This window comes from Eschscholzia californica, unplaced genomic scaffold (assembly GCF_041429995.1).
Source record: "Eschscholzia californica isolate CP2 unplaced genomic scaffold, dmEscCali1.0.p SCAF_5, whole genome shotgun sequence".
Classification (NCBI taxonomy): domain Eukaryota; kingdom Viridiplantae; phylum Streptophyta; class Magnoliopsida; order Ranunculales; family Papaveraceae; genus Eschscholzia; species Eschscholzia californica.
Genome location: NW_028238472.1, coordinates 15,730,887 through 15,743,556, shown reverse-complemented (window position 1 = coordinate 15,743,556; position 12,670 = coordinate 15,730,887). Strand labels below are relative to the sequence as shown.

The 12,670-nt window shown below is 35.1% G+C and overlaps 1 protein-coding gene across 2 annotated transcripts; it reads left to right on the top strand.

Moving 5' to 3' along the window:
• The first annotated feature begins 3,483 nt into the window (after window positions 1-3,483).
• On the top strand, window positions 3,484-12,357 carry SBI1 (Leucine carboxyl methyltransferase). 2 transcript variants are annotated; one of them, XR_015225234.1, is made up of 14 exons: window positions 3,484-3,747; window positions 5,033-5,121; window positions 5,226-5,368; window positions 5,533-5,580; window positions 5,833-5,914; window positions 6,067-6,169; window positions 6,962-7,082; window positions 7,179-7,226; window positions 8,172-8,255; window positions 8,785-8,849; window positions 10,937-10,988; window positions 11,197-11,235; window positions 11,869-12,219; window positions 12,298-12,357. XR_015225234.1 is itself a non-coding variant. In XM_086640561.1 (13 exons), exons 1-13 carry the CDS (start codon window positions 3,668-3,670, stop codon window positions 11,944-11,946), a joined length of 1,032 nt encoding a protein of 343 aa, XP_086496687.1. In that variant the 5' UTR covers window positions 3,484-3,667; the 3' UTR covers window positions 11,947-12,286. The 2 variants fall into 2 exon arrangements, 1 of the variants encoding a protein (XP_086496687.1); XM_086640561.1 differs by lacking the exon at window positions 12,298-12,357 and having other exon boundaries at window positions 11,869-12,286.
• The last annotated feature ends 313 nt before the right edge of the window (window positions 12,358-12,670 follow it).

The following is a 12,670-nucleotide window of genomic DNA, read 5'->3' as shown; positions in this document are numbered from 1 at the left end:
CGTTAACATTAGGTGACCATAACTGTAAAACCCCGCAGTTGAATTTTCATGTCGAACGCTGCAACAACCCAGATCTAAAGCATTTCATTAGAGAAAAAATACTCGCATGGACTTCATCGGTGGAAATCAATCTGTACAAGATTGCTAATTGAGAGAAAAAACACAGTATTACATATACACAGGAAAGCACAAAATGAGATTGAACAACATAAGAGGTAGTTTTTTGTTGATAAAGAAAGAAACTAATAGTATGAAGCAACATGGACCTGATAGCTTAAATGGTGGATTACATTAGAATTACAGAAACAGTATGTCACAAAAAACAAATAACAAAGATTTCAAATAAAAAATAAAAAAAATAAAAGGTTTTACCGGTTGTTTACGAGAAGGGAAAAAAAAGGTCACGGCTTTGGGGAATAAAAACAAATCTATGGGGAATAAACATATTTTCTTTTTAGACCAAAAATTGACATGATTGTTGTTAACCCCCTAAATCTCACAAACCCTATCTCTAACAAACTCTCTCTCTTCCCCTTTCTCTCTCTCTCTTCCCCCCCTTTCCCTGTCGTTCTCTCTCTCTCCCCCATTCTCTCTCTGTCGTTCTCCCCCTCTCTCTCTCTGTCGTTCTCTCTCTCTCCCCCATTCTCTCTCTGTCGTTCTCCCCCTCTCTCTCTGTCGTTCTCTCTCTCTCCCTTCTCTCTATCGTTTTCTTTCTCTCTATCTCTCTCCCTAATCTAGGGTTTATAAATTATCTATCTGTATCTCCCTGATGTAGGGTTTCCTATAGAAACAATAACTTAGGGTTTCTTATTGAGATTTAGACACAAAAACAAAATTCCTCTGATGTTTATTCTGTAAAAGAAAACATGGAGATGGTGATTAACTCTCAATGAAGGGTAGAGGGTTAACAATTCAAAATCCTGGAATTTTTTGGATGAAGTAAAGATGGTGATAGTCATGTGAAAGTTTAGAGGAATTTTAGATTTTAGAGGAGCAGGTGAATTGGCTGAATCTTTTAAAAGAGATTTGTGAAAAAAAATTCTTTCTTCAATGGTGTGAATATATTATTTATCTTTTGTTAGAGGGTGTTTGATTTTTTAGCACTTATAAGTGCTACCACTTACTAAGTGATAATCACTTGTAAGTGATATGGCGTTTGTTTTCTATCACTTCTAAGTGCTTGATTTTTGTTTTTATATTAATTCTAAATGTCATAAAAATGAGAAATATTCTATTTTGACCTTAAAGTATTTACATATTAACATTTCATACTAATTCATTATGCTCGCAAGTTATATACAAGGGAATTACGATTTATGAATGCTTTATGTTGAAAATATTAACCTCAAGTAATTAAAAATTATGAAAGAGAAAAAACTTACGTTGCATCATGAAGTTTGGGTGGTTTCGTGATTAATGAAGGAAGAGATGCAAAAAAATTTTAAGAGAAAATCTTAGGTAAAGGATGAGTGAAGAAGGAAAATGGTCATTGATAAAGTCATAAAAAGATTTTTTTTACTTATCAATTGTTTAAGATTTTCTTTTTAGTTATAATTATATTGGTAATTATTATATTCGGTAGGGATAGAAATGTCTTTTTTAGTACTTAGAAAGTAAGTGCAAAAAAATAAGCTCCAAGTTGGAGCTTACTTTTTTGCACTTACTTTGACCCCACTTACAAGTGATATTCACTTACTAAGTGAAAAAACAAACGACCTAAAATTGCCGGCCCGCACTTATTAAGTGAAAATCACTTAATAAGTGCAAAAATCAAACACCCTCTTAGTCAGAATCTGAGCATTTGGTGGGTTGATTTACTTTGGTTTCCTTGTGACTTGATATGAAGATGTGAGGAGATGAAGATTAGGGGGTTAATAACAATAATGTCAAATTTTGGTCTAAAATGAAAATATGTTTATTTCCTCGAGATTTTCTTTTATTCCCCAAAGCCGCGGCCAAAAAAAATGGTTGTGAGAAAAAAAAATCAGAACAGTTCCACTCAAAATTATTTCCTTACAATAATTAGAAAATAAATTGGTCGCCACTAAAAATATTCTTGTTCCCCGATGCACTGGCCTATTTTTCATAAATTTTGTGGGGGAGATTTTGACATTGACCCCCACTTTTATATCAATATTAGGACTATACCCCCGTTTTTTTGAAACTTTTGATTTACACCCCCACGTGGATGAAAACCGTCAACTCCGAGTTAAGTTTCAAGTGTGTGAACTACACACGTGGAATAGGACAAAATTAACCTTCATTACATTTCAATTTCCACTTATAGACCATCTTCTTCTTTCTTCACCATTAATCGCCTTCTTCGACTGCAACGACAACCACTCCACCTTCAACGATAAGTGATAACCACCACCACCATCTTCATCTCCCACCACCACAAAATAATGGATTGGTTTTGTAGCTGATTTGTAGGCATCAAGGAAATGCTTTGGATCGATAACCCTTTTCAAGGAGAGCTTTTTGTTTGATCTTTGTATCCAATACCTGGTTCTTCCTTTCCAACCCTTGAACTTGCTTCTGCAAGTTAAGAATTCCAGAGTTTTGGGAGACAATCATCATTCGATCCAAATCAAAGAAGAACTATCCGTTCATGAAAACCTAGATTCCACGTCGCAGTTATTGTTTATGGCTTGTCAAGGAGGTGTGAAAGGAGTTGATGAATTGTTGAAAGAAGGTATTGATGTTAATATCATTGATTTAGATGGAAGAACAGCTTTGCATATTTCTGCTTGTGACGGCCATGTTGATGTTGTCGAAAGGCTAACATAGATGCTCGTGATTGTTGAGGGAGCACAGTGTTCTCTTTATAACTTTCTTTCTCTCTCTAACTTTCAAGACAACAAATAAGGGAATGATTTTCATGGGTTTTTATTAGGGCTTTAATGGGGTGGGGATGGATTTTTTGGTCACTACATTCAAAATCTTCAACGCCATCACCACTACCATCATTAGAATCATTTTTGTTGCTTATGGGTTGGTAATGGTGATTAGGGTTTTCACTTGAGAAAAATAGAAACCCAACAGATCTGAACTTGCAAACTTTAACAAATCTACTAACAATGTCAGAAAAATAAAAGCACCTTTAGATATATTAAAGTTCGAAGAACTTAAAATCAGATTGAAATTGCATAAAGAATAAAAAAAATTTTGATTTAAGAGAAGATGAAGATGATGGTGGTGGTTCTCGGTGAAGGTGGAGTGTTTACCATTGTAGTCGAAGAAGCTGATTAATGGTGGAGAAAGAAGATGGTCTTTAGGTGGAAATTGAATGTAATGAGGGGTATTTTAGTCATATTCCACGTGTGCAGTTCACACACTTGAAACTTAACTCCGAGTTGACGGTTTCCATTCACGTGGGGGTGTAAATCAAAAGTTTCAAAAAAACGGGAGTATAGTCCTAATATTGATATAAAAATGGGAGTCCATGTCAAAATCTCCCATTTTGGGGCTAAAACCAGTCATAAAGCAGAGGGGAAACAGGAAATAACCAATAAAAAAATTCCCACTTTGTTAGGGTTTTTGGTTCATTTGGGCGGAAGCATTTCTGGATTAAAAATTCGATTTCTTGAGTTAACAAAATCACAATAATACCTAGCGCAGTCTCTCTCTATCTATCTCTGTCTTGAGAATTAAAAGTGGGGAGGGAATGGCGAGAAAGTCAGCCGATTCACAAAGCAACACAGCAGCTGTTCAAGCAACCAATGATGATGCTTCTGCTAGCAAACTGTACCTTCTCTGACCTTCTTCTTCTCCCTAATTTTGACCTAAATCTTGAAATGCTTCATATTTAACCTAATTGTTTTCCTATTTCTTGCATTACCTAGATGAACAAGCTATTTCCATAGAAAATTCGTCCTTGGAGGAAAAAGCTCCCAAAATCATTGCTTTTCAAATGTAAAACTACTAGATTTGGGCAAATAGCTATTTCGAAAGAAAATTCGTTATCTAAATTAACAAGTCAGAAAAGAATGAAAATATTTATCAAATCTATATTAATGGATGAGATGGTTCCCAACCATTGATAAATTTATAAGACGGGGAGGCATTTCGGTGAACCGTTGTAACTTGGGCAAAAAGAATGAAGAGATGGTCAATCATTTGCTTTTACATTGTGAGGTCACTTGGAAAATTTGGAGCTGTATTGCTAATGCTTTGAATGTCAAATTCAACTTGATAACGAAACAAAGGAAAAAATTATCGTTTTTGATCCCTTATGCGGTTGTACTTTCAAAGGGTAAAGCGTGAATTTGGAAAATCTAACAATCGCCATCCTTTAGAGACTTCACTTTAAATTGGGAAGCCATTTTTGCAATGTTGTAAAGATTTTGTTTTAATAGCCTTTCCCACATTGTAACTACCATTATATACACAATATCCTTTTCTTTGTTCAAAATACAGGAAGATAAATTCCGTAACAACTTATATTTTTTGTTATACACCGACCATGAACTCTGCTCTAGTGTTGCCATTTAAACCTTAGCAATTCGAAGTTATACAACAAACCATTTAACTTTGTGGTTTGCTTGTGATTGATATAGACTACCATTGAGCCCAACCCAGTCCCCAAGTTACTGGGGTGAATATGCCGATCCCAGTAAGTCTTCATGACATGAAGATAGTCTCCACGACCTCAGAGGCCCAGCCATTCTGGATATTGGGGCCTCCTAAAACTTTAGCCTTTTACTTTGAGTAAACTTTTCGCATGATTAGAAGATTCAAAACGTACTGAAGTTTTCTAAAGGTAATATCCATGGTGAGGAAATCATCTGATGAACAATATCTGACAAGCTCATCCCGGTTCTACTCGACCAACATCAAACACCTAGGTAATCACTTAGAGTGAGAATCCTGAGCTCTGCCAACCAATATAGCATGTTTCAATCAGTCGTGAGAGTAAGTGAAGAGCTAGTATTTGTAAAGATATGTGCAGCCTAGTGGTTTTAATCCTAACACGAGTTACATGAAGCAATATTTTGAAGATTATGCTAATTATGTTCATTTTTGTGAAAAGGTCGTGTGTTCACAAGGGGTATATGAAAGATGATTACGTCCACTTGTTCGTGAGAAGGCCTGTCAGGAGAGCTCCAATAATAAACCGTGGTATGGAGAAGTTGTTGTGAGAAAAACCAAAGTTGATTTTTTGTTTCCTCGTTGTTACCTTTGATTGAAGAAATTTCTTTTCTGCTCCTGGTTATCTTGCACAGGATACTATGCTCGTTGGGCTGCTCTGCGGAAGCTGCTCCTTCAATTCCTGAATTGTGATAAGCATGTCGATGAGGATAGTCGCTTGAAGAAGCAAATATTATCTCTTGGAGCTGGCTTTGATACAACCTACTTCCAATTGCAGGTTCACGAGTTCTTTGGCAGTAAATTTCGTGCACAAACTTCCTTAGACTTTGGATATTGTAAACTATAGCATACTACCTTTTGGTATTGCCCGACAAATTGTCTTCTAATCTTATAAATGATATGGTATACTATATTTAGCTTTGTTTTATTTTTGTTTGACAGGATGAAGGAAATGCACCATATTTGTACGTGGAACTGGATTTTCAGGAGGTGCGAGATTTAAAACTTTCATAATTATACAATGGATCCGCATTACTTATTTGTGAAATGAGGAAGAGAAGTGTGAAATAGTTTAGATGAATATGTTTAATGTGCGAGAAAAGTTGTACAATCATATTGATGCTTTCCTGTCCAAGCGTCAAATTTGGTTTATAAATTTTTTCACTCTGCTGCCCCACCTCTTACTATCTTTGTTCCAGCCGGTAGAAGAAAGGAAATTAAAGTTAGTTTTATTTATGCTAGGTGACTAGCAAGAAGGCAGCTCTTATAAACAACTGCAGCCAGTTGAGGAGTAAAATTGAAGTAGAAGCGTCCATTTCACCAGGTAGGGTACCAGTTAATATATATAATTTGTTAAGTACCACAAGCATCTTCTAATCTCAAGTATGAAACTTGGGTTTGAACATTTGGTCTTCTATTTTTCAAAAAAAATTTATTTGGTCTTCCTCTGCTAATTAAAGGAGTTCGGTTGTGCAGAGAAAGGTGAAGTACTAAGTGACCATTACAAACTACTTCCTGTTGATTTACGTAACATAGGGAACTTAAACGAGATGATAGCTCTTGCTAATTTGGATCCCAGGTAACTCCTTCTCTTGATCAACTTCATATTCCATCAGAATGTTGTACAAGGTCGACCATCAACTACATATTCCAATCCAACAATTACATAAAAACAAAGAAAATCAGTTATTACATGCTGTTAGTATCTTGATAGATTATATTAGACTTCTTTTATATGTTGTTTATGTACACTCATGTGAAAATCGAAATAATATCTAATGTATTGATATATTTCTTACTCATTTTCTCTAAGTTTTGGGCGAAACATATTGTTCTTAGACATATTCCATTATATCGGTTATTTGGTAGAGATTATGTAAAGGAAACCTGTAAGATTCGTTTTGATTTGATTACAAATGGAAATACTTTTTTTTTGAAAAGTTCAAACGGAAATAGTTTTGAAAATTTTGTAAATGTAATGTCTTGTGTAATACACTTAAACAGATCTAAAAGAAAATCTTAATGTATATATTAAGTTCTGACATTTTACAGCAAGGTCTTGACAAAATGCTACTAACTTTTCTTATAACTATTCATCAGTTATTGTTATAAAATAACATACATTTTTTACTTCTTTATTGTTTAAGAATCTTGTCTTGATGAACTACATTATATTTTCACCATTTGCTTAACATTTTCCCCGTTCCTATATATTGGTAGTTATTCCCACCCTGACTGACATATTTCTACAAAATCTTTTCATTTCCAAGCTCACAGAAATCGAAGTTTAATACCTTGGTTTTATTTATTAAAGTGCTCTAAGTTGTCGAGGAGTGTATGATTAAGCTCTTCATGTTGATGTTGTCATCAGCCTGCCAACATTTATAATTGCAGAATGCGTGCTTATATATTTGGATCCAGATTCAAGCCGTTCCATAGTGGGTTGGGCCTCAAAAACATTTTCAACTGCGATATTTTTCTTATATGAGCAGGTTAATCCTCATTCTCAGTATCAACATTTTCCCTTTTTCGTGTTACTTAGAACCTGTGCTTGGTGATTCCAACTCTTATATTTTTTTTCACAACAGATCCTCCCAGATGATGCTTTTGGACAGCAAATGATCAGAAATTTAGAGGTATTGGAGAATGAAGATTATTTCTTGCACTTGTCTGCTTAATATGAAATATGTAAATGCTTTTTTATTTAGAAGAAGAAAATGGGAGAAGGCTTTCTTCTGTTTGTCCTTACTAGACAGCATTTCCATCAAAAGAATATTTTATTTTACTGTTTCGTGTGCGAAGATCTTTTGGGCATAAACAAACTTCAAATTATGTTTTATATACTAGCCACTTTGTTGAAAAACGGAGGCAGCCTGGTTGGAACATATCAGTACATTGTGATGCAATAAATGAAAGGATTGAACCATAGACACACACACACCCACCCACCAAGCTTAACCCGGTAGACATTTTACAACCGAACTGAAGATTCAACAACATTTCTGAAACACTCAATATTTGGAATGATGGCCCCTATACGATATATGCAATTTTAATGACTTCTAGTGAGTTCCTTAGTATATATGTATTCCCATCATGTTGTAAGAACTTCCAACTATGAATATAAAAAAGGATTTGCCTAGCGAGAGATGTTGAGAATGATAAAAATATAAAATAGACTTAACATTACGTGTAGAAACTTTAACCTTTCAATTTTATTTTCATCTGCAAAGTATGTGCGCCCCCTGAAGAAATAAATTTAAGGTTCTTCTCCTAAGATCAAAATGTCTATGGCATGCTCTTTCAAACAAGGATATGTTCTTTTAGTTTTTTCTACTTAAGTTTGTGGTGAGTAGTACATAGACAATTACCCTAATTTTTTTGCATGTTACTTGGTAGGACCTCTAATATAGTTGTTAGCAGAATTCCTAGTGTGAGTTTTTTCATATTTCAGATAATTTACCCTTCTTTACAATGTTTACTTTACAATGTTTACTTTACAATGAGTTCATTCATTTGCTCTTCAAGAACTTTTTATCCATCCACTATAATTGCCAGTAATGTTCCATGATCATCTGCAGAGTAGAGGATGTGGGCTCTTGGGGTTAGATGCTACACCAACTTTACTGTCTAAGGAAAAGCTCTTTCTTGATCAGGGTTGGCAGGTAAAACTTTTGTTCGGCTGTTCTTGAGCAATCTCACTTATTTGCTAAATAATTTGTTGAGGTGAGGTTCCTTCTGGAGTGGAATGAGACACATTCTTGTAGAAGGAAGAGCCTATTTAGCTTACCAATCAGTGGAGTGTTAAATTGTATTATTTTTGCTTATTGCATGTAGGATATGCATGACTGACTTACCGTTCTCGCTAAAACAACCTAGACTGAAATTTCTATTACCAATAATGGGATTTTATATTCCCAAAGGGTATGTTAGAACAGTACTCGAAATACTCTAGTCTGATCATTGTGTTGATCGGATTGATTTAGTTTAGGTCCTTCTGTGCCATAGATTAAGGCGTAGCAGAGGAAATAGCTTTTCTGCCTCTTGTCCTCGTATTGCCTGATCTAATCCAATACAATGAGGATCTTGCATGTGGTTCTGTTGCATCTTTTATGATTTCTGGATTTTGATTACCGTTTAAACTCTAGATGTTCTATTTTTGTCTGTGTTTTCTAATACAGTGACACTTTTCAGAGAGCTGTTGCTTGGGACATGCTGAATGTTTATAGCAATTTTATAGACCAACAAGACAGGCGCAGGTATATTCTCTTTTTAAATCCTTGAAAACTATTTGTTTATTGTAACTGTATTAATTTATACATGAAAGGAGAAATGTGTTCGTCACCTTTCAAACTCGATAAAAACTCACTGAAACTATTTTACTAATTTAGTTACACTGCCTAAGATGGATGCGCTGACCTTGTCTGAGGAGTCCAATACATGTTGGAGAAGAAAGTAACCGACAAGGGAAGTGGCTGAAAATTAGTGACCAACTGACCGTTGCCTAATCCCACCAAATAGGAGACCCTAAAAATAGGCAAGTCTGGGCCATTGTGGCATGAAATTTTGCAAATTTTTAATGTCTTCCATTGTCCCGGTTATGCGTAGACTATGTTTTGGTGTTCCCTGTTTAGGTGCAACCATATAAAGTTTCCACTGAATAGTAGTTGGCTGCGTCGATGTGTTGAAATTGGTTTACATACTTGCAGCCATTTCCAATGTCATACGTATTTTCCATTCTTCGAAATTCATTTTGTATGTTGGCACATAAATATCTACCACAATTTGGGACGTGAATACTTGTACAAATTCGTGATGTACCAAGTAGAAGTAAAAAATATAAATATTACTAAAGTTTAACTTCCAAGATTTTAGTCAATTGGGAGGCTTGGATGTCGTGAGAGTCTCCGATTCCTATTCCTCCCCCTTGTACATATTTTTCCTTTAATATATTCATTCAAATTTTCAAAAAAATAAAAATAAAACTTCCAAGATTTATAGGGAACTTATCTACTTTTGTGTGTCGGAACAGTTATTAGAAATACTTCATATGTTGTTAGCACTTAAATATAGGACCATCAAAGCGGGACTTGATTTGGGACATGAATACTTGCAAAAGTTCATGGTGAACCGAGCAAACCTTGAACTCGTAAATATAAAAACTAGTAAAACATAAATTTCCAGGATCCTTAAGTTCCCTATGAACAGATCGGTGATATATTAGTATATATGATTTAGTTATTTTGAAAGAACAAACATCTATGCTTACTAATTGTCATTCTAAAAGGCATTAAAGTTTACTAGTTTATAGAATATATTTGTTTGAATCAACAAGGATTAATGTTTGCTATGGTCACTCTAAGATTCTTCAATTGGAGTAGTGGTTGCATGTTATAACTAGACCCTTTATAGCCACAGCAGAGCAGCCTCGCGGCCTTTTACATCATAGTAATTAAGCACGAAGATAAAAACTCAAAGGCCATTTCATACTTGAGCAAACCGTTGAGAAAATGTATATTTGAATACAATGAATAGTTGGTATCCCTTTTATAGTTTTCTTATAGTCTTAGGCTCGTAGCATCTACTCAACGTCGTGTGTCTGGACTTTGATCTTGAATTTTGCAATTACATGGTCAAAGAGACACAATTAAGAGCTGTCTTGACATTTCAAACTTCAATCCAATTATTAATAAATTAGATAATCCAGTTCGATGGTTAGGAGGCTAAGCCTGATCAAGTTATTAACTCATGTCTAGTTTATTCCAGTAGTTATCAAGCGAAGACCGAAGACACCCGACCCATGATGTTTTCTTGGGTCAATCTCTAGTGAAGAGCTGCATTTTCCTCACAGCTTTTCTGGCAAGTTGTTTCCTGTGTCTCCTGTTCTTTCCTTGGGAATATTGATGTCCTGAAAAGCCTTCATCTTCTATAGTGACCAGCTTACTAAATCAGGCTTTATTGAGAAGCTTGAACTCAACTTTCTCTTACCTGTAGCAAATCTAGGAATAGGATTGAGCATCTCTGAAGCTTTGCCTTGCTTTATGTTTTATATCTGAATCCATTCCCACTTTTTGGCTTTAATTACCAGAGCCTTTGCACTACTATAAAGTATAAAAGTAATTGGAGAATCTGAATTTCTTTTTCTTTTGCTTCAAGAACTTTTACGTTTTTTTAATATTCCTTCTGTTCCAGTTTGTTATTCCTAACGTTCCAACTTGTTTGTTATATAGTTTCCTATTTCAACTGCTCTTTTATTCTTTCTTGAATCTCTACTGTCTCTCTGAACGTTATATATAAAATATATATAGTTCAGAGCTTCTTATATGTTATGCTTTCTGTTGATCAGGATTGAGCGATTAGAATTGTTTGATGAGTTCGAAGAGTGGCACATGATGCAGGTTTATTTCTATCTTTTCTACTTAGAGAATAAAATCACAAAATGGCTTTTGAATCCTAAACAGTGAGATATTAAGTGAGTGGTTTCTTTACAACAGTTAGAAAGGGATCAGATTCGGTGGCCCCTTCTCAGTTATATCTTTTTGTGCACTTCCTTTCGTTTTTTTTTCCTTTCTGTTATGTCATTTTCTGCTTACCTTTTTCTTCCAGGAACACTACTGTGTGGCTTATGGAATCAACGATTCGATGGTATATCTTTCTGACCCACATCCAACTCCAAACAAAAATATTAGGACCTTATGAATCTCGGTGAAACCTGGGGTGGTTCAGTCCGGCTGCCCATTTCATCTTCGTTTATCGAGATACACATTCTAAGCTAAGGAATAGCTTTGATTAAACCTCCTTGGGTTTCATTGGTGATCCATTAGGTCCAAATAATTATACCCAAAATGATTCTATTAATAGAACAAACTTGCACCATAAGCTGTTAAACTTGGACACGGCGAGCCAAGCCGATATACACAGTCGAGGGTTACTCGAGTAAAGTTCAAATTTTGACCAAAATGTGGCGTACTAGTTCTTATGTAATTTTCATTCATGTAAGTTCAAACCCGGAGGAAAGAAGAAGTTTCAGCTTGAGTCGGTAGCTCAACCGAGTAAAGATGACTCGAGACTTGGCCAAGTTAGTCGGCCAAATTCTAAACTAAGAGTCTCGGCCAAGATCGACTCAGGTTACCCCCTCGAGTCCGGAGTTATTCAATTTAGTCAGACTGTTTAGCTTACACTAGTATATAAATAGATTCTTTTTGTGTGGTCTGTTTATTACCAATCTAATCTACAAATATATGGGTTGTTTTGATCATTTGTGGTGGGGCTATGCAGGGATTATTTGGTAATTATGGATTTCCAGATAGAAAGAACAGCCAAAGCCAGCTCACTACAGATTCAACTACTAGTTAGAACATTAGAAGTAGAAGAAGAAATGGACAGAAATTATGTCATGTTTTTCAAGTGGTGGGGCTAAAATAATTTTATTAATTTATTTTTTGTGGTGTACTCTTTATCTGAAATTAATATTGTTGTTTTTATTTATATATACATATATCAAGTTGGTTGTGTGAATGAATTCAAAAAAAGATTATGTGGGGGTTGGGATGGTGATAGGGTATGTGGTATTTGTTTATGAGGTGAGATTAGAAGTTAGAGAGAGAGAGAGAGAGAGACTAGTTATGAGTTATATTTGGACATATTTGACTATACCCCCTATACCATGGAAATGAAAAGTTCCATATTTTATTAAACAATTGTGAGTGGAAAAACAGCTTACTCTTTTAGGTTGGACATCAATCCACTTTTTGTTAGGGATCTAAATTTTATCATGTTTGGTTGGTTTTTGGGTTCAAATCTTCTATGATACATAAATTTCTAGGAATGTCCTATTTTCATACATAACTACTACCCATTTTCCATCAAAGTGTTGCTCAAGTTTCCCCCAAATAAGTTTCCCGTGGACACTTTTTGTGGACACTTTTTCCGAATAAAATTTTATCATCATCTGTATAACGCGATTGGTGATATTAGAGACAGAATATATTCATGTGGGTCAGACCAACCTCCCAAAGACAAACTAACTTGCCCAAATTTCGAATTCAAAATTAGGGTACCCCAAGTTATCTGCAAGAGT